The sequence below is a fragment of the Haliotis rufescens genome, unplaced genomic scaffold (genome assembly GCF_023055435.1).
Source record: "Haliotis rufescens isolate VD_foot unplaced genomic scaffold, xgHalRufe1.0.p SCAF_7, whole genome shotgun sequence".
Taxonomy (NCBI): Eukaryota; Metazoa; Mollusca; class Gastropoda; order Lepetellida; family Haliotidae; genus Haliotis; species Haliotis rufescens.
Window position 1 is genome coordinate 8859749 of NW_025964361.1, and position 22877 is coordinate 8882625.

The window sequence follows — 22877 nt, forward strand, 5'->3', positions numbered from 1 at the left end:
GTCCAAAACCTGGGTCTAGTAAAATTCTGTCCAGTCTTGTAAGCTCAGGTAATAATAGTAGATACAATCAGTGTCCGAAATAACTCCCTGCCCTTCTGCCCGTGGCTGGTAACTTTTCTGTCGGGCTGCATGAAATTTTCCTTCAACTGCCTGCCTGTCGGGCTGATAATTTTAAGACTACTTACACAGCTTTTATCAGTTGTATTATATTTCCTTGTAGATTCTCAAGTAATTGTTAGCATTAATTCAACTGATTTGTCTCTTAGTTTCTTGTCGTGATTTTTCAACACAAATAAAATCTGAATGCGGGCAGGTAACTTTAAAGATGAGCAGGCAACACTTATGGATCACCTGCCCGACTGTCTTTTGGGGTAAATAAACTTATAAACTTTTTAAACTTTTCTTTTATGAATTCAATAGACTAACATCTAGTCTCTGAAATGAACATATCGTACAGAAAAAAACAGTTGTTCAGTTATCTTATTAAAAATATAATAAAAAGGAGCCCAGTGACTCTCTTCATTAGATACTGCAGTGATCTAGACTTGCCAAACATTATAGACTTGCATGGGCTGTACTTGATATATATTTGTATCAGGGTCTGTAAGACAGACTATGAATTCAATTAAAACTCGAACTATGTGGGAAAACAATGTTACCTTTCTGTCCTGGGAACAGTTTGGTTGAAACACTTGAACCTGGCTTCTGAATAAGAGAAGTAGTCAGACCCCGAGCTGAAAAGACAAGATGAGTATTGATGCATTTTACTTGTCACATGTACCCAAATGATCTGAATCTCAAATCAAGTATACTGAAGTACTTGTCACTTCTTGAATAGATAAAAGTAAAGATACATTTGAGTTTCAGAATATTGGAGACAGAGAATCATTCAGAACTTGTCAGGCAAATGGGTTGCCAGTGGTCAGAGGCGCCATGATTCATTTTTCAAGGTTTTATCCCTTTGCTGCGCCAGGATCCACTGGTTGATTCGAATTTCAAATTTCATCATGATTATGATCCTTGGTCTCAGCAACACTACAGACTGCATCTGAGAATAGCTGAGATATTGCTGATATGGCTACAAACTCACTCCAAATTCAATCACCAACCACAACCCCCACACCCCACCCACTCACTAATGGCTGTCCACTCACTCACTCGCTCACTTACCCACCCATCCACCAACCAACAACCAAAACCCCCACACCCCATCCACTCACTCACTCAAGGCTGTCCACTCACTCACTCAGGGCTGTCTGCTCACCCACTCACTCACTCGCTCACCCACCCACCAACCCACCAACCACAACCCCCACACCCCACTCACTCACTCAAGGCTGTCCACTCACTCACTCACTTGCTCACTCACTCACGGCTGTCCACTCACTCACTCACTCGCTCACTCAATCACCCACCCACCAATCTCATTAAAATCAGATCTTAGTTCTCGCTACAGCTAAACAAAGATCTGAGGACATCCCTTTACGGGTCACGTCAGAACGACCTTGCGTGAACTTTGACCGATCAATGGAATGACCAGTCAGAAGGCAGCTTTCTCTTGTTTTACGGCTCTAATTTCAAATTGGCGACTACGCTTCAAAACATATTTTGACAAATTCTTGATTACAAATTTGAAACCTGAACAAAAGAACATTCTGGGATGGCTAATAGATGGTCTAGATTGTATGGATTCAGTCGTTAAACCCGTAACTATCGTTCGGAGTTAAAGTTTTCAAGGTTGCCTGATTAGACATCACATTCCAACTGTCACTTTCACAATATGGTAAGCAATGCCCTGGTTGGTCGGATGAAAGGTCGTTCTGACGTGACCCCTAATGGGATGTCCTCATTTCTTTGTTTAGCGGTAGCGAGATCTGAGGTCTGATTTTTATGAGATTGCCCACCCACCCTCCCCTGTCCTCCACTGACATGCCATGACATAACTAACTATTTTTCCAAACAGTACATCAACAAAACACAAACCTAAAGCTTTACCCCAGTCTATCCCAGATCAGGCTTCAAAACTAAAACATCAGTCATATTCACGAATGACAACTGACATTTCCTTGTGGATAACCATTTTTCCCTATAGACAGATGGCAACTCTGCAGCACAACATATTTGCGTAGAAGTGAAAATGAACCTATTTCTATGCCTGCAGGCCTTACCTTGTTGGATGAACTGTCCAGCAGTTCTGTTGTTGGTGCTGGGGATCCAGCCTGCAGCAGCAGCCCTCGCCTTGTGTGACTGCAACACTTTCTGCCGGCAGTCATCGCCATTCCAGATGATGTCGTCCTCCCAGTGGACCTGAGTCACCATCAGGAACGTCTCCTGTGAGAAGATTTCTAGCGGGTCCATCTCCTTCTCCGGCTCTTGGTCCAGCTGGAAATTTAGCAGTATCACAAGTCTTTCAGCTGATCGAACTGGATTTCATCGCAATAATGTTTACCCTATTTTTCCCTAATCTGTTTCCTAAATATTATTAAATATGTCCAAATCTTGAGTGAGTGGGTGAGTATGGTTTTACGCCGCTTTTAGCAATATTCCAGCAATATCACGGCAGGGGACCAGAAATGGGCTTCACACATTGTACCCACCAAATCTTGATAAACTAAAACAATTATATAGCTGCAACCTCTATGTTATAAGAAGATTTGCAAAGCATGTATTTCTCGCTCTCAAGAAAAGGAACATTCTTCTTAAAGATGTGCCAGTTTTGTAGTACTATGCCATTGTAACAATGTGAGACTGGTTGTTGCCAGTGTGTGCAACATGTGTTGGGACCCGATCCGTGCGGTGTTCGTGGGTTATGATCGGCTTCAGTAACTTTTTGTGCATCCTTCTCAGCATTCCGATGAGCATTGACCACTTGTTTGTAGCTTGCGGGCGCTTTGTGAATCAGTCCCCTCATGTAATAGTCAGCTCTGTACAGGTGAACTGATCAATCCAATGTACCTTGTATAATGGGCCGGTGGCCCCTTTACGGAATAAACCAATTCATTCATTCCTAATCTGTGTTTCCAAATTCAGCATAAAGATAAAGATGTTTGACGCAAATACAGTGGCGATAGCATTTCCAAATCCTATGATGGAACGCGAACCACAAACCTTCTGACCCTAGGTCAGACACCTTGTCCACATGACCAAACAGGTTAACCCCACCAGCAAGCTGACAAGGTAAGATTGTCATCTGTGGCATGACTCCTGTAACATCATCATATTGAACATTGATGACTATCCCTAGGTTGCAATACGATACCTGAGAAATGTCAAACCTCCAAAGACTTCTCATAATTTCTAACACTGTCAATATGATTTGAAAACATCACTTAAGATTTGAGGTTGCAATCATCTTCCCGAGGCAAGCGAGTTAACTGACTTTAAAAGTCCAGTTTCTACCCTTGCCGAACTAGGCTGGTATTATGGAGTTACATTTTGGCTGGACTAACGAGTCTATGCATCGTCCAATCAAAATCGCGCAACTAAATCGAAAACCGGTTCGTAAACTGTTGTGCAGATTTCTGTCGACTGCAGGATTAGCAAAGCATGTGCACCGCTAAGTCGTTGTCAACAGATATTTTCTATATCTTTTCATGTTTTTAATCAAGGTGATTTGATGCACTTTACGATGTAAGACCCGTTTTATCACAATATAGATCTTGATTATCGATCAGATCGTCTTGACAGGGTGCGGCCATTTTGTTTGAAACAAATGCAAGTAATGGAATCGGATTGGTCCATAGGAGAGGCTTAGAAGGGACATAACTCATAAAAGCCACTGGTGGCGCTACGTTCGAGCCCAGGAATTCCAGCCTAATTTGGCAAGGGTGGAAACTGGACTTTTATAGTCAGTTAACTCTCTTGCCTAGGGAAGATGGGTTGCAATTGGACATGTGTAAGATGGAAAGGTACTTTGAGATGATGTTGTCAAGTAAAGCATAAAGGTCTGCGCATGTCCAACTTTTGTAAACTCGATGCACTGCACATGCATCATTTAGTGTAACCAAATCCTCGCACTGCTTCATGGAGCCATCACAATGTTCCTTGACCAAGACGATAACTTTGGTTATACGAGTTCCAATGCAATTGGGTAACTTGCGATGGAGATGACGGTGGAGTAAATGTCAATCAAGTTAATTTGTTTGTTTGTTGTTTAATGCCGCACTCAGCAATATTCCAGCTATATGACAGCGGTCTGTAAATAATTGAGTCTGGACAAGACAATCCAGTGATTGACATCATGCGCTTCAAGCCACGCAAATGGGATCGATGACATGCATCTACCAAGTCAGCGAGCCTGACCACCCGATCCCGTTAGTCGCCTCTTATGACAAGAATAGTCGCCTTTATCAAGTTAATTAATAGAGAAAAACCATTAGGGTCGGAAGCATCAGGTTGCATATGCACTCATATCACCCTTTCATCACTCATCAGAAAATATACAATAAATGACAGGATAAGGACAAACAGGATTTTCCTGAAGAATAGTCACCTGCTTCAACTTAAATCCATAGTCAAATCCTTCTCCTGTTTCATCCACTTCGAGACGGTCGTACCACAGCTGGGCGGGGCCGTACCGCCATGGCGCCACCTCCATCTTCTGCTCCAAGTCTGTGATTCCGTCCTGGGTGGACTTGGAAATGATCTGTTCCATAGGCTTCAGCATCTTCTCCTGTAGAAACACATTCTCACATGGACTGTCTTTATGGCCTTTTTGGCAAAAGCATATCATTTCAAATCTTAAAATCGCAGATCTTAAAGAAAATCACTAAAATGTAGCAGTGAAATAAAAAAAGAACAATTCAAAATGACCAGTTTCCAGTAGTCTACAACCAAGTTGATTTTTGCGAACTTGTATTAAATCTGGAATTCACATCACATATGCTTAAAATGAATCATTCAAAATAAGGCTAATTAAAGATTTTTCCAAAGTATTTTTTCAAGATGAGAAAACAAACCACAAAACCCTAAATCCACCATGTCAGATAAAATGGTGAGTGAGTAGGGTTTAACGCCGCTTTGAACAGTATTCCAGTTATATCACTGCGTGTCAGCTTGATGTGGAATGAAAACCTGTTGTGATACAGGTCTGAGACGTTGAGCACTTTGATAACAGGAACAATCATTATCATTATTAATAATTCTAAGAATACTACCTCTATGACATCATTGCCAAATTCCTGTTTTTGGCTGCAACCACACAATAACAAACTCTTCAGATTTTCAACAGAAGTCCTCTTCACTGTCAACTTCACACAACCCATTATCACTGCATTAGCACCCATCAGTGTACAGCTCTTCAGTTGGCAGGGGGGAGGGGAGGTGGGGAGGGGGGAGGAAGAGCACTTCTGATTCAATAGAAGTTGTATCCTTAGAATTATTAGCAATATCTACTGTTCTTAAATCTCTACCTCAACTGCATCTTTACCACAAATGCACCAGAGAGATAGGTGTCCCTGCCTCTAGTGGACTTGCAGTGGAGTTAGAAGTAGAATGTAAAGTTCTTGTGATTGCATCCATTAATAGTTATTGCCAAATCCTAAAGGTATAACCAACGATCAAATCACCTCAAGAGGACTTGAAAACGACATGAAACAGACAAATAGACAATTCTTCTGTTTTACGAAGAATTCTTCGAGCACGTTTATGGAGAAGGCTGGGGTAAGATTAGGTGAGACAGGAGTCTGATGTGTCGTAGGTTTAGGAGTGAGTGAGTGAGTGAGTGAGTATGGTTTAACGTCGCTTTTAGCAATATTCCAGCAATATCACAGCAGGGGACACCAGAAATGGGCTTCACACATTGTACCCATGTCGCGAATCGAACCCGGGTCTTCAGCGTGGCGAGCAAACGCTTTAACCACTAGGCTACCCGACCGCCCCCGAAGGTTGAGGAGACAGTACAGGTGGAGCTGATGGGGTGGAGGTAAGGGCCATGATGACTTCTACAGTTTTCTTAGCCGCTACTTCCTCTTGTTTTTTTTATGGATTCTGTCAGCTTATTGAAAGCAGGCTGTGAGAAGGAGGCGCACAATGCTTGTCTTCCAGACAAAGGATGTCTCTACACTTACGATAGGAAGGAATAGGGTCTCCCGTCATCATTAAATGCCCACATGATTTGCAAGTAGGGGGAGAGGCCCAGACGCCATGTCGACTGGGGAACGGACTCACACACACAAACACAAGTTAATACTTACATGATTACCAGAAAATTAATCACTTACTGAGAAGACTCCTTAATTAGTTGAAAACAATGTAAAGCAAATAATAACTGAATAGAGCTAGGCAAGGTGTGACTAAACAACCCAAGTGCTATGGAAGAGACAGAAAAGTTGATGTTCACTCGAGCAAAAACAGGATAGAAGTGAGGATTTTCCAGACTTTGCAAGTGAAGAGCTGTATGCTGATTGGTGCTAATGCAGTGACAACTACTTGTGTGTAGTTGACAGTGAAGAGACTTCTGTGGAAATCAGATGTTGTTATAGTGTGATTGCAGCAAAAAAATACAGAAATTTGTCAATGATGTAATAGAGGTAGAGGATTCGCAAGAATTACAGGTTTCTGATGAGCAAAGGATTGCAACTCTGCACAGGAAATTGTGGCGCCTTACATGACTGAGCCTATAAATCGGCATCAGTACAAGCAGCCACACACACACACACGTGCATGCACGTCGCTATTTAAGTGCAATAATCTTGGACGTGACGCTAAACCCCATTTCACCTCACCTCACAACCTTGTCAGATACAAAAGCCACATTATTCAAACACAAAGCCGTGAACATCTTGTACTTACCTCATCATCAGACTCAACCTCCTCTGGTTTGGGTTCGCGGCCGAGGTTGGGGGTGATGTAAACATCCTCTTCGTCCTCAAACACCCGGTCCCTGAACGCTGGTCTGTCCATATGTACATCAGAGTGTCCACCATCTGGCACATGGTAAGGATCGTCGTCTCTGTCATCCTTCTGATCCTCATCCCCTTTCTGGTCTTCCTTGGAGTCTTTAGAGTCGTCCTCCCTCTTCTTCCTCTTCCTCTTCCACACGTGGGGTGTGTGCACAGGCTTGAACAGCCTAGAGAACCGCAACACCTGCACACCAGCAACAGGTTTGAATGGTATAGATACTATCAAGACGTTCTGGTACTCCAGAGCTCCAGATAAGCTTTTGGTGTTGTGGGTATTTTACCCATGCATTTTAAAATCATTGGGTATCAGTAATTCTATCTGGGTATTCAAATTTCTGTTACCCACTAGTTTATACACATGTGGGTATTTAAGTTAAATATTTAAAAACACTATTCATCTAGTCCCTGCAAACTGGTGTCGTGTGGGTTCGAGAGCTTTATAGGACTCAAAAATACCACGATACTTCCACAAGAAAGTGTGATGGCAAATGATCATGATGTAACTGTCATCGTGGAGTTTGGCAAGGTTAACAGAATGCCCGTTGATAATTTCAAAATAAGTTGCCGATTTGCTAATCGAATACTCAGGGTTACTTCACAATATTTTGATGATACGCACAAGTTTTATTTTTGTAGCTTATATGTAATGTTCGTTGCGTATCTGATACGCTTGGATTTTATTTTACTGCGTATTTCTGCATTTCTGATGCGTATTTTACGCAGATATGCAGCTTATCTGGAGCTCTGGTACTCTCAAATAACATTTTGTGGAAATTTTTAATGTAACCTTGACAAGCTGACCAACACACAAGCTTCTATTCCCTAATCTGACATTTCTCAGCTGTTTGCTTTATTTGATCCATCAGAACCAGGAAAACCAATGGTTGATAGCATGAACAACTATCCAAGAAAATGGGTTACAATTACACAATATCACTCAATTCTCATTCAAATCGATTTGTACAAGCATTGGTTACTGGGGACCTTTTCTGCATGGGGATAGATAACAGAGTGAGTGAATGAGTATGTTTTTACACCATTTTTTTACAATATTCCAGCAATAACACGAACGGAGACACCACAAATGGGCTTCATACATTTTACCCACATGGGGAATTGAATCCAGGCCTTTGGCGTGTCAAGCAAACGCATTAACCACAAGGCTAGCTTGATGCCTCCATCAGACAACAGAACTAAACATCCCAAAGACCATTAGTGTAATACCTTTCCAGGCCTAAACTCTGGGAAGAGAGTGGTCACATCCACCTCAGACAGTTGTGGGGGCAACATGTCTGCTAGGGGTGTCTTCAGTTTGGAGCCTGGTGACAGAGAGTCGGACTTGGGAGAACTCTTGTCAGGGCTATGAGTTGACTTGACGGGTGACAGATGACTTGGGTCGTGATGCAGGCCATCTGGTTGGCCGGACATGCCGTGGCCCGGCAGCCATGACGGGGGCGGCATCAGCTTTCTGTCACACTCAGTATCATCGTAATCTTCATCTTTACCGTCTGTCGACAAATTAACATTAGATGTGAGAATCAATGGAATAAGGTTTCTGGGGTGATAAAATGAACATGGTTTTTATGCCACAATTAAGATGACAAGCATGAAATACTCTTATCCCCCGTCAATATGACATGTCCTGCTGTGTGCCAGACAAGAAATATTGTATTCTTTAAGATCTCCTCCAGAAACAAGCATTACCGCCATTTTCATAGTCAAGTCATAGTTGTTGCCATGGAAACTCGAAAAATAAATTTTTCAAAAGTCCCAAACTTTTAAAAGGCACCAGTTCACCACTCAACCTATCTATGTGCCAAGTTTGGTTAGGATATGTCCCATAGTTTTTGAGTTCTGTTCCAGAAACAAAACAGGTCAGGACAGACAGACGGACGGACGGACGGACGGACGGACAGCATCCATTCCCATATCCCCATTCCACTTTGTGGCAGGGAATAATAATAAAGATGGCAGCCTGGGCTTCTTCAAAGAGCAACATCCCATGCTGTCAGGCAACATGCAATCAACCAAGTCTCTGAGCCTCATCAACCGATACCAATAAGTGCCCAGAGAGAGCTTACCCATGCCTGTTATAACCCTGTTCTAAACAGGACAAAATATAAAATGCGAAATATCAGCCGAGAACACCTGTTTCTTGTTTAACACTACACTCAAAACTATTCCAGCATTATGACATCGACCAGACAATCCAGTGATTTATATTTTGAGCAACAATCCACACAGTCAGGATACAATGACATGCAATCAACTAGGTCACAGAGCCAGACCACCCAATCCATATAGTCACCTCTTAGAACCAGCACAAGGCAACTATGCTTGTCGTAAGAGGCGACTAACGGGATTGGGTGGGCAGGCTCGCTGACTTGGTTGATGCATGTCATCATATCCCAATTGTGGGATTGATGTTCATGTCAATTTCTGGATTGTCCAGACTTGATTATTTACAGACCTCCAACATATAGCTGGAATATTGCTGAGTGTGGCATTAAACAACAAACAAACAAACAACCAGGTCTTGTGGCTGTGGACCTATTCTAGCCCAGAATTCTCACAGGGTGAGCTACAAGAGAACAGTAGAACAGGCGAAACAAATGTTTACTGATATCCAGATTCCATACTGTGTCATGTAATATTTGTCCAACTTGAAATAGACCTGTGAAGATCCGGGGTAGAATAGGTCTTCAGCAACCCATGCTTGCGACTATGCTTGTCGTAAGAGGCGACTAACGGGATCGGGTGGTCAGACTGGTTGACTTGGTTGATGAATGTCATCAATCCCAATTGCGTTGATCAATGCTCATGACATCAAACACTGGATTCGATTATTTACAGACGGCCATCATATAGTTGGAATATTGCTGAGTGTGGCGTTAAACAACAAACCAACCAACCAACCAACCGGAAATAATATAGAACACCAATATTACTACTTGATAAAGGTGAACACATCGTTAACCTGAATGTTTCAGATACAGGATCTGCCCAACTCCCACAACATGGAAGCAGCAGTAACATATTACCATGTCTCATCATGTGGAAAGACCCCATCGCCTCCCGCATCCGTGCCCCGCTATCCTCGTACGACTCTTCAGCCGCCTCATTGATGTCAGAGAAGTCCACAGCATTCGGAGCCTTTTGAAAATAGTCCTCTGTCAACAAAAACACAGCAACACACATGACAAAGGCCCCCAAATATCAAGATTAGACTATGGAAATCTTGACATGTTGAGTCATCAAATAGTATTCTGTAATCCGATCACATTCATTCAGACATATATCTAGCCAATATACATACATATCTAGTCAATGCTTATAGTCTGTTACAAGTCTGTTGTGACCATCGGATCTTACGTCAGACACATCAAAGATATCTTTTTTCAAATTATTCTCAAAATATTAGGCACATTAGGGTCAGTGGAAATAGAAATATGTCTGAAAAATGTAAAAGTGAAACAAAACAGAAAAGACAAGTATTAACTTCTTTCTAATATTAACCTAATTCCTAGTTTTTTATTGTGGAAATTAGTGAGTGAGTATGGTTTCATGCCGCTTTTAGTAATATTCCAGCAATATCACGGCGGGGGACACCAGAAATGGGCTGGAAATTAGTGAATACACTTGAGGGAAGGAAATTTGTGTTTGTGTCCTTAATCCATATTTGTGCAATTTGGGTGAGTAATTAAAAAAAAGTGCAATGGCACAGTTGCTAATCCTGAATACGTAGTCAACAGTTTGAAATGTCAACAAAGAAAGACATTTAAAAAAACATGGTCAGTATTGATATTCAAATATTATCTGCATAATACTTAACATGAAAGACAACCACAAAAATCTAAAGATCATTATGTACGATGTCATTCATACATGTTCCAGTCTAACTACTTAAGCTTGTTCAGTGCAAAGGAAGTTTACACAGACAAATAAGGCTTTTGAGTGAGTGAGTGAGTGAGTATGGTTTTACGCCGCTTTTACCAATATTCCAGCAATATCATGCAGGCCTCAAGATTTAAATTTTTAACAACTAGCAATATGGCTACAAGTATTTTTTTCCAGGTAGCCAGTGGTAAAATCAAGAAGTCAAGCCAATATTCTAGGTAGCCAAAAGCATTTGAAATTATCTTTTATCAAATAACTATTATACGTACTAGGTCATAGTACTAGTCTTGGAATTGTATATTAGTGGAAACTGTACATGCTGTACTTGAGTTTTGTTATTTGGGACTGGTACAATGATGCAATTTATGTTACTAGATCATACAGGTATATCCTTGCTTATCCAATAAATTATCAACTAAAATAAAATACTAATTACATTAATATTTATGCATTTCGGTTCATTGCTGACTTTAGGAGGAATTATTTGCAAGAACAATCAGTAGAAGACATGTTTATTTTTGTGTCTACATATCTGGGTAGCAATTGAATTTAGTCGCCACAAGATATTTTCGAAGGTAGACATTTGGCTACCTCTGAATTTTAGACACTAGACAAATTGAATTTTAGGTCGCATTGGCCACCGTGTTAGTCGTTGTACTTTGAGGCCTGTCACGGCAGGGTACACCAGAAATGGGCTTCACACATTGGACCCATGTTGGGAATCGAACCCGGGTCTTCAACGTGATGAGCGAATGCTTTAACCACAAGGCTACCCGACCACCCAAATAAGGCTTTTGAGAGAATCTAAGCATGTTAGGAAAATGGTCAAAGAGGTCAAAATATCAAACATTGCAAAAACAGAACATATATTGAATCCCACATCGGGGAACTGATTACATCCTCAACCATGTCAACCTAACAAGGCTCAGATGAACTCGGTCCTGTAGAAGTGCATCTTACCGAGGCAAGAGAGTTAACTGACTATAAAAGTTCAGTTTCCACCCTTGCTGAACTAGGCTGGTATTATGGAGTTACATTTTGGCTGGTCTAACGAGTCTATGCATAGTCCAATCAAAATCATGCACCGAAATCAAAATCCGGTTCATAAACTGTTGTGCAGATTTCTGTCGACTGCAGGATTAGCAAAGCATGTGCACCGCTAAGTCGTTGTCAACAGATATTTTCTATATCTTTTCATGTTTTCAATCAAGGTGATTTGATGCACTTTCGGATGTAAGACTCGTTTTATCACAATATAGATCTTGATTATCGATCAGATCGTCTTGACTGGGCGCCTCCGTTTTGTTTGAAGCAAATACAAGTGATACGAGAGGTGGAATCTGATTGGTCAATAGGAGAGGCATAGAAAGGACATAACTCGTAATAGCCACTGGTGGCGCTACGATCGAGCCCAGGAATTCCAGCCTAGTTCGGCAAGGGTGGAAACTGGACTTTTAAAGTCATTTAACTCTCTTGCCTCGGGAAGATGGTGGAAGTGGGACCCACCTGAACCACTGTCATCACTGAAGCCGCCCCCAGCAGAGTCCCCTGCAACACTGGCATCCTCAGTCAGCTCCTTCACCATCGACCCAATCCCTCCCAGCGTACTGAGAGAACCAATGTGTCTCTTGGATTCCTGAGGAGCAATCATATACATACTAAAATACTGCACTTGCAACACGAAGCTCAAACATAGCAATGGAATAAGTAAGTAGAGATTAACACTGCCTTAACCAACTATCACGCAAATCAGAAATTTGAAACCAACAACCAGCGGATCCTGACATGGATAAGGAATGCAACTCTGCACAGCTACTTCGTCCACATTTACAACTTTGACCTTTAGATTCAAACTTATTTTCATTCTAGTAAGTTCAGCTAAAAATAGTCCATGTTATGACATAAAATTGGCTGAAAATGATTTGTTTGTTTGTTGTTTAACGCCACACTCAGCAATATTCCAGCTTTATGACAGCAGTCTGTAAATAAACGAGTCTGGACCAGACAACCCAGAGATTGACACCATGAACATCGATCCCACAATTGGGATCAACCAAGTCAGCGAGTCTGACCACCCGATCCTGTTAGTCGCCTCTCGCGAGAAGCATAGACGCCTTTTACAGCAAGCATGGGTTCCTAAGACTTCTACCCCGGGTCTTCACATTTCGGCTGAAAATGAGCCAAGGTTGGTGTAACCGTTACTTAGCACAGACTCCACCAATCCATTCATGCATGCACATGTCAATGAAACAGTATTTGAATTTGTTTGCATCTTTCAACAACACAAATCAAAACTGTCAAGACTAAGAGAAGTGTCAAATGGTTCTGTGACTGTGTTGTCCGTAGAAGGCTCTATTGTTAACTCTCCTGGAGCTGACTATGAAACCTGGGTTGAAAGATTGAACCAATCCATAGTGAGGTGAGGTGAAATTGGGTTTAACGTCGCGTCCAAGATTATTGCACTTATATAGCGACGTGCATGCACGTGTGTGTGTTGCTGCTTGTACTAGTCCGGACTAATGCTGATTTATAGTGCTAGCACACTTAAGATACCATGCCGCAGTTTAACATGAATAACCCACTCAGACACAGTGTACTGACTCCGAGCCGACCAGTCCTTGTTTTAGCCCCTTAACGCCGAGCGCCAGACAGGGTAACAACAAGTACCATCTTTTAACGTCTTTTGGTATGACGCGGCCGGGGATCAAACCCCGGACCTTCCGCTCTCCGGGCGGACGCTCTACCACTAGACCACGGAGCACCCCATAGTGACCTGCATAGACCAAGGGAATCTGGGGTTGATCATCACAGAGATTCATCGAGCCATTTTCAGAAACCATTATATCTGGACCTCATTTCTATGGGAAATGTGGGCAAAAACTCCCAAAGAAGAATTAACCACTTCCAAATTAAACAAATATGATTTGGATATTAACGCTTTAATATCGCAAAGATGACTTGAAAATAAAAGGAAAAACAAAGAGAAAAAGACTTCCAGATAGTTAGTTTTACAAAACTGCTTCGGATGCAATTCACAAAAAGAAAATATGAGCCTCAAAAGGTCAGCCAGGCTGGTAATCAAAGAAGTTCCCTAACAAAATTGTGGCTCCCCCTAAAACCTGTAGGTGTCACTCCTAGCCACTTATGAAGCCTGTCTAGAAAAAGTTATTTTGTTACAGCCAATAATATCTTAGGCCAGACGTTCTTTTCAAAACTTACTTTACAAATCAGACTTAGTGAGAGAGTGAGTTGGGTTTAACGCCGCTTTTAACATTATTCCAGTTATATCGCGGCGTGTCAGCTTAATGTGGGAGGAAAGCCCGAAGTGATGCAGGTTTCAGACATTTACTACTTTGGTGAAGCCCACAAGCACAGATATGGGGCTGACAAACCTAGAAACATAATCAGAGCGAACCGGGATTTGAACCCACAATCATAGGTTTCTGGCGTGCCAAAGGGAAACAACTTTGCACAGCAAATCGCAGCGCCTTAGACGACTGGGCCACCCGTGCCCCCTAAATCCGACTTAGAAAACTGAAATTTGAAAAAAAAACATAAAATGAAATGGAGTGGGAAAAACACATTTCCATAACACATGCGATATCGTGATATGTTTCAGGCCATACCCTGCAAAATGTTTTACAGATGCATAATCAACTCCAGACGAGCAGACCATGCTTGGAAGGGAGATAACTCTATGTTACTGACTATATATAGGTTGAATACAATGGTTTACCTCAAAGTTTTAAACAGATTTAAAATTATAAAAAGATGTATTTCATATTTAGATTAATTACTTGGGACAGAGATTTGGATGGATAATTCAAGGCACATTATCCATTTTCAAGCCTTTGTCTCCATGGTCACGGGAGAATATACTGTATTCGACGTAATAAGCGACCAGCTCCAATAAGCGCCCACGGCGAAATTTGCTAATATATTGGCTAGTGAACAATCCCAATTAGAACCCCTTCCAACTGATCAATGTATACAAGACTTATTTATTCGCGTATAAGACACACTTGTGTTATAAGCACCCTTAATTATGGGCAATATAATTCTGGAAAAATACATCTGTCGTACATAAACATTTCAGGCTGTCAGCATAAACCACGAAATTTATCTTTCAACTCTGTTTTCTTTCCACCAAAATAATATTCTAATAAGAGCCCCCTATTCCTAATTTTGAGAGCGCCCTGGGCGCTTATTACGTCGAATACGGTACATTGAGTGCAAACTCTGTATTTTCTTAAACCAAAAACAAAACCCTTGAACAGATTGCCTAACAATTACTGGCATTCCCTTGACTTGGCCATCTGACAGGGCTCGATTTAGCTAACTAAAACATGCACAAGTGCAACCTTTATTGTAAAATGCATCCTAATATTTACGTTGACATGCATCAAATTTTGTGAAAATATTTTAAATTTGTGTCTAACCCTTATTTGTCCACACAAAATCGTGTCTCGAAAGTGTATTTCCCATCATAAAACACTAATCTCTGTGTTATGTGTACTTTGCCATGCTTTCTTAGGCTTGATGTTATCAAGCTGCAGGTTGGTTTGGTTGGTTCTTTTGTTGTTTTACGCCACGCTCAGCAATATTCCAGCTATATGACAGTGGTCTGTAAATAATCGAGTCCAGACCAGACAATCCAGTGATTAATATCATGAGCATTGATCCACGCAATTGGGATCGATGACATGCTTCAACCAAGTCAGCAAGCCTGACCACCCGATCTCGATAGTCGCCTCTTATAACAAGCATAGTTGCCTTTTACAACAAGCATGGGTTACTGAAGACCTATTCACCCCAGATCTTCATGGGTCTCAAGCTGTGGGTACTTCAAGGTCATGTGAACATGTTCCTATTATGTTTTACCGCAATACGTCAATAATATATGACACAAACAGGAGACCGGCCTTTGTTTCAACATAGATAAATTTTATGGGACCAGGGTGCAACCTGGTTTCGTTTGATGCGGCTTGGTTTTCACGTCAACATGCGCCTTGTGCAAGTTAAATTAAGTTCCTACATCGAGCCCTATCTGCTCTCATCCTTAATCTTTCAACCAGAGGGAATGGGTGCTGGTAAATGAATCGGTTCTGAAACCTTTACAAGGACAGGAAAACCAGTAGAAACAAACATAGTGAACAGGTTCAGCATAACCAAAATTATAATATGGGGTAGGCTTGGTAAATAAAAAATAACAAAGAAATTACTTTTCTTTCGACTTTCTGAAAGAAATAATGAACAAGATTTAATGTCACTAAAAAAAAAGGCAAATGGAAAGCTAAAGCCCAATTTTAAAAGCTTGTATCTTGAGAGCCTATTGACATTTAAAGAACGGAAAACATCTACAAAATGTCAACTAATGTGTCAATTTGTTCACTTCTTGTTTAATGATGCACTCTGCAATATTCAAACCATATCATGGCAGCCAGTAAATAATCAACTCTGGGCCAAAGAATCTAGCAATTTGGGAGCAACAATCCACGCCATCAGCGTACAATGACATGCAATCAACCAAGTCATAGAGTCTGACCACCCAATTTATCTGCCTCTTTCGACCAGCATGGGTTGAAAAGCATGAAGTGATGCAGATGACGATCATTCAGCATTTGAAGAGATTCATGGGTGCAATACTGACACAAGAGTCATAGATGGAACAGATCAAGTACTTGAACCCACATGAAATCTGGCTGATACTGGCCCTTAAATATAGTAGTGAAGAGGGCAATGGGCCAACATTTTAGGCAAGTCTACAATGTCCAATGTCATAATGCACAATATAAATATATAATTGGGCATGCTTACCCTTACCCATCTTCCCGAGGCAAGTGAGTTAACTGACTTTAAAAGTCCAGTTTCCACCCTTGCCGAACTAGGCTGGTATTATAGAGTTACATTTTGGCTGGACTAATGAGTCTATGCATGGTCCAATGAAAATCACGCACCGAAATCGAAATCCGGTTTGTAAACTGCCGTGCAGATTTAGGTCGATTGCAGGTGTTGCAAAGGATGTAAACCGGCAACTCATTGTCAGCAGATATATTCCAAATCTTTTCATGTTTTTAATCAAGGTGCTGACGTGATTTGATGCATTTCGCGATGTAAGACTAATTTTATCACGATATAGAACTTGATTATCAATCAGATTGTCCTGACTGGGTGCCACCATTTTGTGTGAAGCAAACGTAAGTGATACAAGAGGTGGAATCTGATTGGTCCATAGGAGAGGTTTAGAAGGGACATAACTGGTAATAGCCACTGGTGGTGCTACGGTCGAGGCCAGGAATTCCAGCCTAGTTCGGCAAGGGTTGAAACTGGACTTGTATTGTCAGTATACTCTCTTGCCTCGGGAAGATGACCCTAACCTAATCATGCTAATCCTGACCCTACTGATACCCCTATCCTATATTATCTGCGTGGCTACAATCTGGACATGCTACACCTAACCTAATCCTTACCCTTCCTCTACTCCTACGCTATATTATCTAAGGGTGAAACGATACATCAGTGCACTGGTACATCGTGAGTTTTCATGTGACGATATGATACACTATACCTTTTTTTGTATAGATACAATATGATACACTTGCTGAAATAAATGACTTACTATTCGCTTCAAGACCCTTGTGTTTTTGTCAGTCAGATATCACAAAATGTTTCAAGCTCACAACTAAAAATAGCCCATACAAACATGTGTCTACAGCAAGGTTTCCCTTTCGAACCTACTCTGAAATATTTATTGTCTAGAAGTTTCCATGTGATTTGCCGTAAATATGCGTATCGCAATACCTAACGTATCACGACCTATGTATAGCGACCTTGCTGTATCGTTTCACCCCTGATATTATCTCTATGGCTACAAACTGTATGCTACCCCAAACCTCACCCTGTTTTGATTGTTTGTTGTTGAACACCACAGTGTTTGCATTAACGCAGAAACCTACGTTTTTCACGCATTAAAATCATATAAACCTGCACAAAAAAATTTGCATGCGTGTTTTGCACTCACAGATTGTGATATACTTAATTTTGTATGAATACCATAAAATAAAAAACTATTCAAAGCTGATAGCCTGCTTACGATGTTCAGACGAAAATAAATCAAAACCTGGAAATTCCCATTGCTAAAAATAGAATGTGGCCAGATGGCGCTTTGAATCGCGTCCTTTATATTTCCATGTATGGTCTTTGGGCAACGGAATAACTAATCTCAGACACAGGACGTCATTCGTTACTATCGATGGAAGTCATTTGTTCTATCCAATCAGAGCCCAGCTTACAAGTAATAGTTGGTAATACGAACAAACATAAACAGAGCGACGGAAGAAAACTTCCACACATGGGCATGTGCTAACAACAGTCATATTTATTATATTAATGATAACACGTTCATTATATCAAAACTGGACCGTAAGTTAAAGCTTGGTCATAATTATTACCTGTACTAGTACTGATTTTATTGAAATTTATCATTTCATTTCTGCACGTACTGTACAAAAACCTAACGCGAACACTGAACCATGCAAAGCAATATAACAAATAGAAGGCACCTGTCTGTAAATAATCAAGTCGGGACCATACAGTAAATGACATCATGAACATGGAGCATGGATCCACACCTGACCACCAAATCTACCTCTTATGACAAACATCAGTTGCTTGGAAAGTATTACAATAATCCCCAGGGGTCTAATTATTTAATCAATGAAAGTATATTAATCACTGATAAACCAAATGGCACCATGTAGTGAGCAAGTTAATGTGGGAAGAAGGTGTCAGTACATAGTATCAATGTTTTGAACAGGAACCTATCTCATTCGTCACCACTCGCCCCTTTCCGTAACCTGCAAGAAGACTGTTGATGAATGTTATGTGCAAAAATACGACAAACCAATCACAATGTGTGTAGGATTTCAAGTTCTTCGTCAAAGAATCTGTCAGAAATAATTTTTGATTTTACATATGTCTTTCATGTAAAAATATACCCAAGACACAGTTAAAAGTGTTCAATCATACTGTATAATCCCACATGCCCCGATGTGCATTAAATTGCATCTGAAATATATATTATATATGGGGAAATATATGTGAACCATTACGCAACGAGTTGACAATTGTTTTAGGTATGCACGTTTGCGCTAAGACGGAACTCGGTCGCAAAAATGGCCACGAAAGGGGCACAAGTCGCTATTTGGCTTATCCTGGAATAACACGAGTTGGTCACGAATGAAACCTAAAGCACTTTACAACTTCAAACCTTAAACCCTATACTAACTGAAGCAATGGAGACAAGGGGTAGAGAAGGAAACACACTTTCGAGTTTGATTGCCGGCTCACAGACACCTGCCATCAGCAGTTGACAAACATCTATTGCAAATTTAATTTTCAAGGAGTGAGTGAGTGAGTGAGTTGGGTTTAACACCGCTTTTAACAGTATTCCAGTTATATCGCAGCGTGTCAGCTTAATGTGGGAGGAAAGCCCGAAGTGATGCAGGTTACAGACGTTTACCATTTCGGTGAAACCCACGAGCACGGGTATGGTGCTGACAAACCTAGAAACATAATCGTGGCCAACCGGGATTCGAACCCACAATCACAGGTTTCTGGCATGCCCAAGGGACGCAACTCTGCACAGCAAATCGCTGCGCCTTAGACGACTGGGCCACCCGTGCCCCCTTAATTTTCAAGGAATATATGCTGTTGAAGTATGTGGGCGAGAACCAGTGGCTGAAGTCATTCAGTGATTTTAGTAACTTCCATAACAGTTTCGAAAAAAGTTTATCATTTCTTAAATTACACAGATCCTGTGGACCAAAATGGCTCTTATAACTTGTTCTTTCTGCATGTAAACAGTCAGTAAACCGACAACATATAGACCAGAGCACCTCTACAAAACTTGACGCAATATCTGTCGTCCAACTTCCAGGACTTTAGTTTGTATACTTGTTTGTTGTTTAACGTCCACTCAGCAATATTGCAGCTACATGACAGTGGTTTGTACATTATCAAGTCTGGGCCAGACAATCCAGTGATTGACATCATGAGAATTGATCGACGCAATTGGGTTACAATGACAAGCATCAATCAAGTCACTTCTTTCAGTTGCATTTAGAAGTTGGTGTGATGAAGTAAGACGACCATCACTTGCTTGATAAAGGTGTTAGGATCTACACCGAAACGTCGCACTAATTGTAATAAAGAAGTTGTTTATCCATAGAACTCGTCTTACTTCATCAATCAAGTCAATGACCCTGACCACCCAATCCTGTTAGTCACCTCTTATGACAATCAAAGGTTGATGAAGGCCAGTTCTGAGTTGGATCAGTTATCAAGATTTGCAATGAAAATTGCATTGAATATCAAGAAGATGTACCTCATCCAGGAAGTCCTCCTCCAGCTCCCCCTTCTCATCGATGTTGCCAAACAGGAAGCCGGTGAGGGAGGTGACAGCAGCATGGTGCTGGTCACCCTCGTGCTCCTCCTCGCTGTCCATAGTTATCTCCCTTGCTGATCCTGAACACAATCACAATTCAACATTGGTGAATTTCAAAGAAAAATTAGTTTTGATGTCTGTAGCTGCTCTGTGCAATATTCCAGCTATATGACAGCGGTCTGTAAATAATCAGTCTGGACCAGCCAATCCAGTGACTGACATCATGCAACTGGGATATTGATGACATGCATCAACCAATTCAACAAATCTGATCAGCTGATCCCATTAGTTGCCTCTTAAGACAAGGATGGGTTGCTGAAGATCAATTCCAAGCCAGATCTTCTCAGGGGTGAAAGGAAACTGTTTGGTTCCTATGCATGGTTAAACTACAGACTACAGTCTGAGACAACAGAGCTGTACTCAACTGCTGGCCAATCAATCATTTCAATCAAATTTGAAGTATAGGTTATCAGTAATTACACATGCATTCAGAATAAGAGGGGATCTATGCAAATCATCAAACCCCTGATAGACCTCATTGTCTTATAAGTTACATTTACATAAAAGTATAAGATAAACTTTTCATGTGATAATATCTAATCACTTTGTAGGTCGAAAGATTATTGATGCTCTTGCAGTGAATTTAGAATTCCTTACCTTGCACGTCTCACAGACGTGAGAAGGCCCACATATCTCACCGCTGGGGGACCATCACATCAACCTGCACAAGTCCTGAAAGAGAGCTTAGAAACATAAGGAAAAACGAAAAAGTGTATTCTTCCTGCATCATCAAGAAATAAGAAAATAGTTTTCTTTTCCAACACAAATCAAATGTTATCTTAACTCACAGTACCATACCCAGGGTTAGAAATTAACACTAGCCCGCTAGCCCAAGGCTAGTACAAATTTCCAAATTTCCCCATTGTTTTAACATTACAAAGTCATTTTATCTTTACAGGGGCTAGTGAAGCTTTTGAGTTTAGTTCTAACCCTGCATGATGATGATACCCATGTTAACAGTCCCCATCCAATGAACATTTTTTTTTTAAATGTGTGCACTATATATTTGCAAGTTAACTTTTAACTTTGCAAAGTTCAATCTGACATTTTCATCAAAAGGAAGGCAACAGTTATTCTAAAGATAGCATCAATTGAAATTCTCATGAAATATTGTCATTAATAGGTATTGTTGCATTTGGGTTATTTAATTACTACTATCCTCCAAAACATACAAACCACCAAATGGTTAGATTTTCTCAATGGGTTATAATACCACTCAGCTTGGATAGTGATAATCAGATATGTAATTTTATTTAAATATACACTGGATATATTATAAGAATCAGTTTTGTGCATCATGGAAAGCTATAAACATCCTTATCTAAAGTGGATTAGTACTTATATGTTATATGGTGGACTCATAATAACTCAAGTCTATAAGATGGACCCATCATTTACTCATGTCAATAAGCTGGAATTTTTTTGCCACCCAACAACATTATATAAACTAGGTATAACTCAAGTTCATGACATATACATATTTACGTATTATGTACATACAAATGTATATACAAATTTGGGTAGGTTACCCACAACTCTATCCTTAGCCCTTGGATCTTTGAGTGAAAATAATGGCGAACATATTCTTTAGTAAATATTTTCTCAAAAACTATATTGCATAGATCTGTATATCATCTGACATGTATGCTTTGATAAAGAGCAATTAAGGTCTTATTGGCCAATGCTACCCTTATTTATTATAAAACGATATTTTATACCAGAATTATACTGTTCAAAAAACAGATTCTAGTTATACTACCTTATCAACGATGACAATATTGTCCATAAAAAGTTTAGGCTATGTACGACTCAAGAAAGAAATATTCTCTTGTGTTTATCTTGGGAACTTCAAGAAATATGGAACATGCAAGTTTGTTTAACAATACTGTAAAATGATATCTAGACACTGAAAACATTTTACTATTTGTTCGAGGTTTTCAGTCACTTTGAGCACTTTCACTGACGGCGAAGACGAATGAACATAATAGGTATCTGTGTTTTGAAATCCGCCGCTGGTCCTTGCCCAAGCTGCTTGGCTCATCATATTTGTGTCAAGCTACAGTAGAGCAACAAATGTGTCTCAAAAACGGTTTTCTTAGAACAAGATGATAAACTGAAAATACACTGGTGACGTGTAGATATGTGTAGGTCAATGCATACATTAGTATCACCAAAAAGCTCCTCTGGCTTTGAACAAGAACGCTATTTCGACGGAGCTTTTCACTCTCGCTACTTAATGTTCCGCCATATTAGCGGGGCCTGTTTCAGCGCCACCTGTCGGTAATTGCCAATGGGGATTTATCTCCCTTTGCTCTAAAGGCGAAATGAGTGGATCGAAAGCTTGCGTGATCCGATTTTCATGGCGAGCACTAGTCTATCTATATCTGTTTCACATTATATCTTACATCTTATATTTGACCTTCGTATTAAATAATCAGTGAGTTTTTCATCAACATATTTTTAAATTATTTGGTTGGAGAAGTGTGGTATTTCACCAATATTCTATTTTGTTATTTTGTTGTTGTTTTATTAAGAATGACTACGTTCAAGATGCGAATATGAATCCTTCCATA

The 22877-nt window shown here is 40.5% G+C and overlaps 1 protein-coding gene across 4 annotated transcripts in view; it reads right to left on the reverse strand.

The window, feature by feature from the left end:
- Positions 1-22596, reverse strand: part of LOC124144454 (transcription initiation factor TFIID subunit 1-like) — a 78591-nt gene extending 55995 nt beyond the window's left edge. For 3 of the 4 annotated variants that reach the window (XM_046513859.2, XM_046513860.2, XM_046513857.2), the window contains exons 1-10: positions 22465-22596; positions 20902-20976; positions 20185-20324; positions 12306-12435; positions 9944-10072; positions 8127-8410; positions 6793-7086; positions 4493-4672; positions 2169-2382; positions 660-734 (exon numbers count right to left, since the gene is read on the reverse strand). In XM_046513859.2, the coding sequence (XP_046369815.2) occupies positions 660-734; positions 2169-2382; positions 4493-4672; positions 6793-7086; positions 8127-8410; positions 9944-10072; positions 12306-12435; positions 20185-20304 (1426 nt within the window). In that variant the 5' untranslated portion in view covers positions 20305-20324; positions 20902-20976; positions 22465-22596. Of the gene's footprint in view, positions 1-659; positions 735-2168; positions 2383-4492; positions 4673-6792; positions 7087-8126; positions 8411-9943; positions 10073-12305; positions 12436-20184; positions 20325-20901; positions 20977-22225; positions 22429-22464 lie in introns of those variants that run through there. The other variant, XM_046513858.2, reaches the window with a different exon arrangement.
- Positions 22597-22877: the final 281 nt, after the last annotated feature.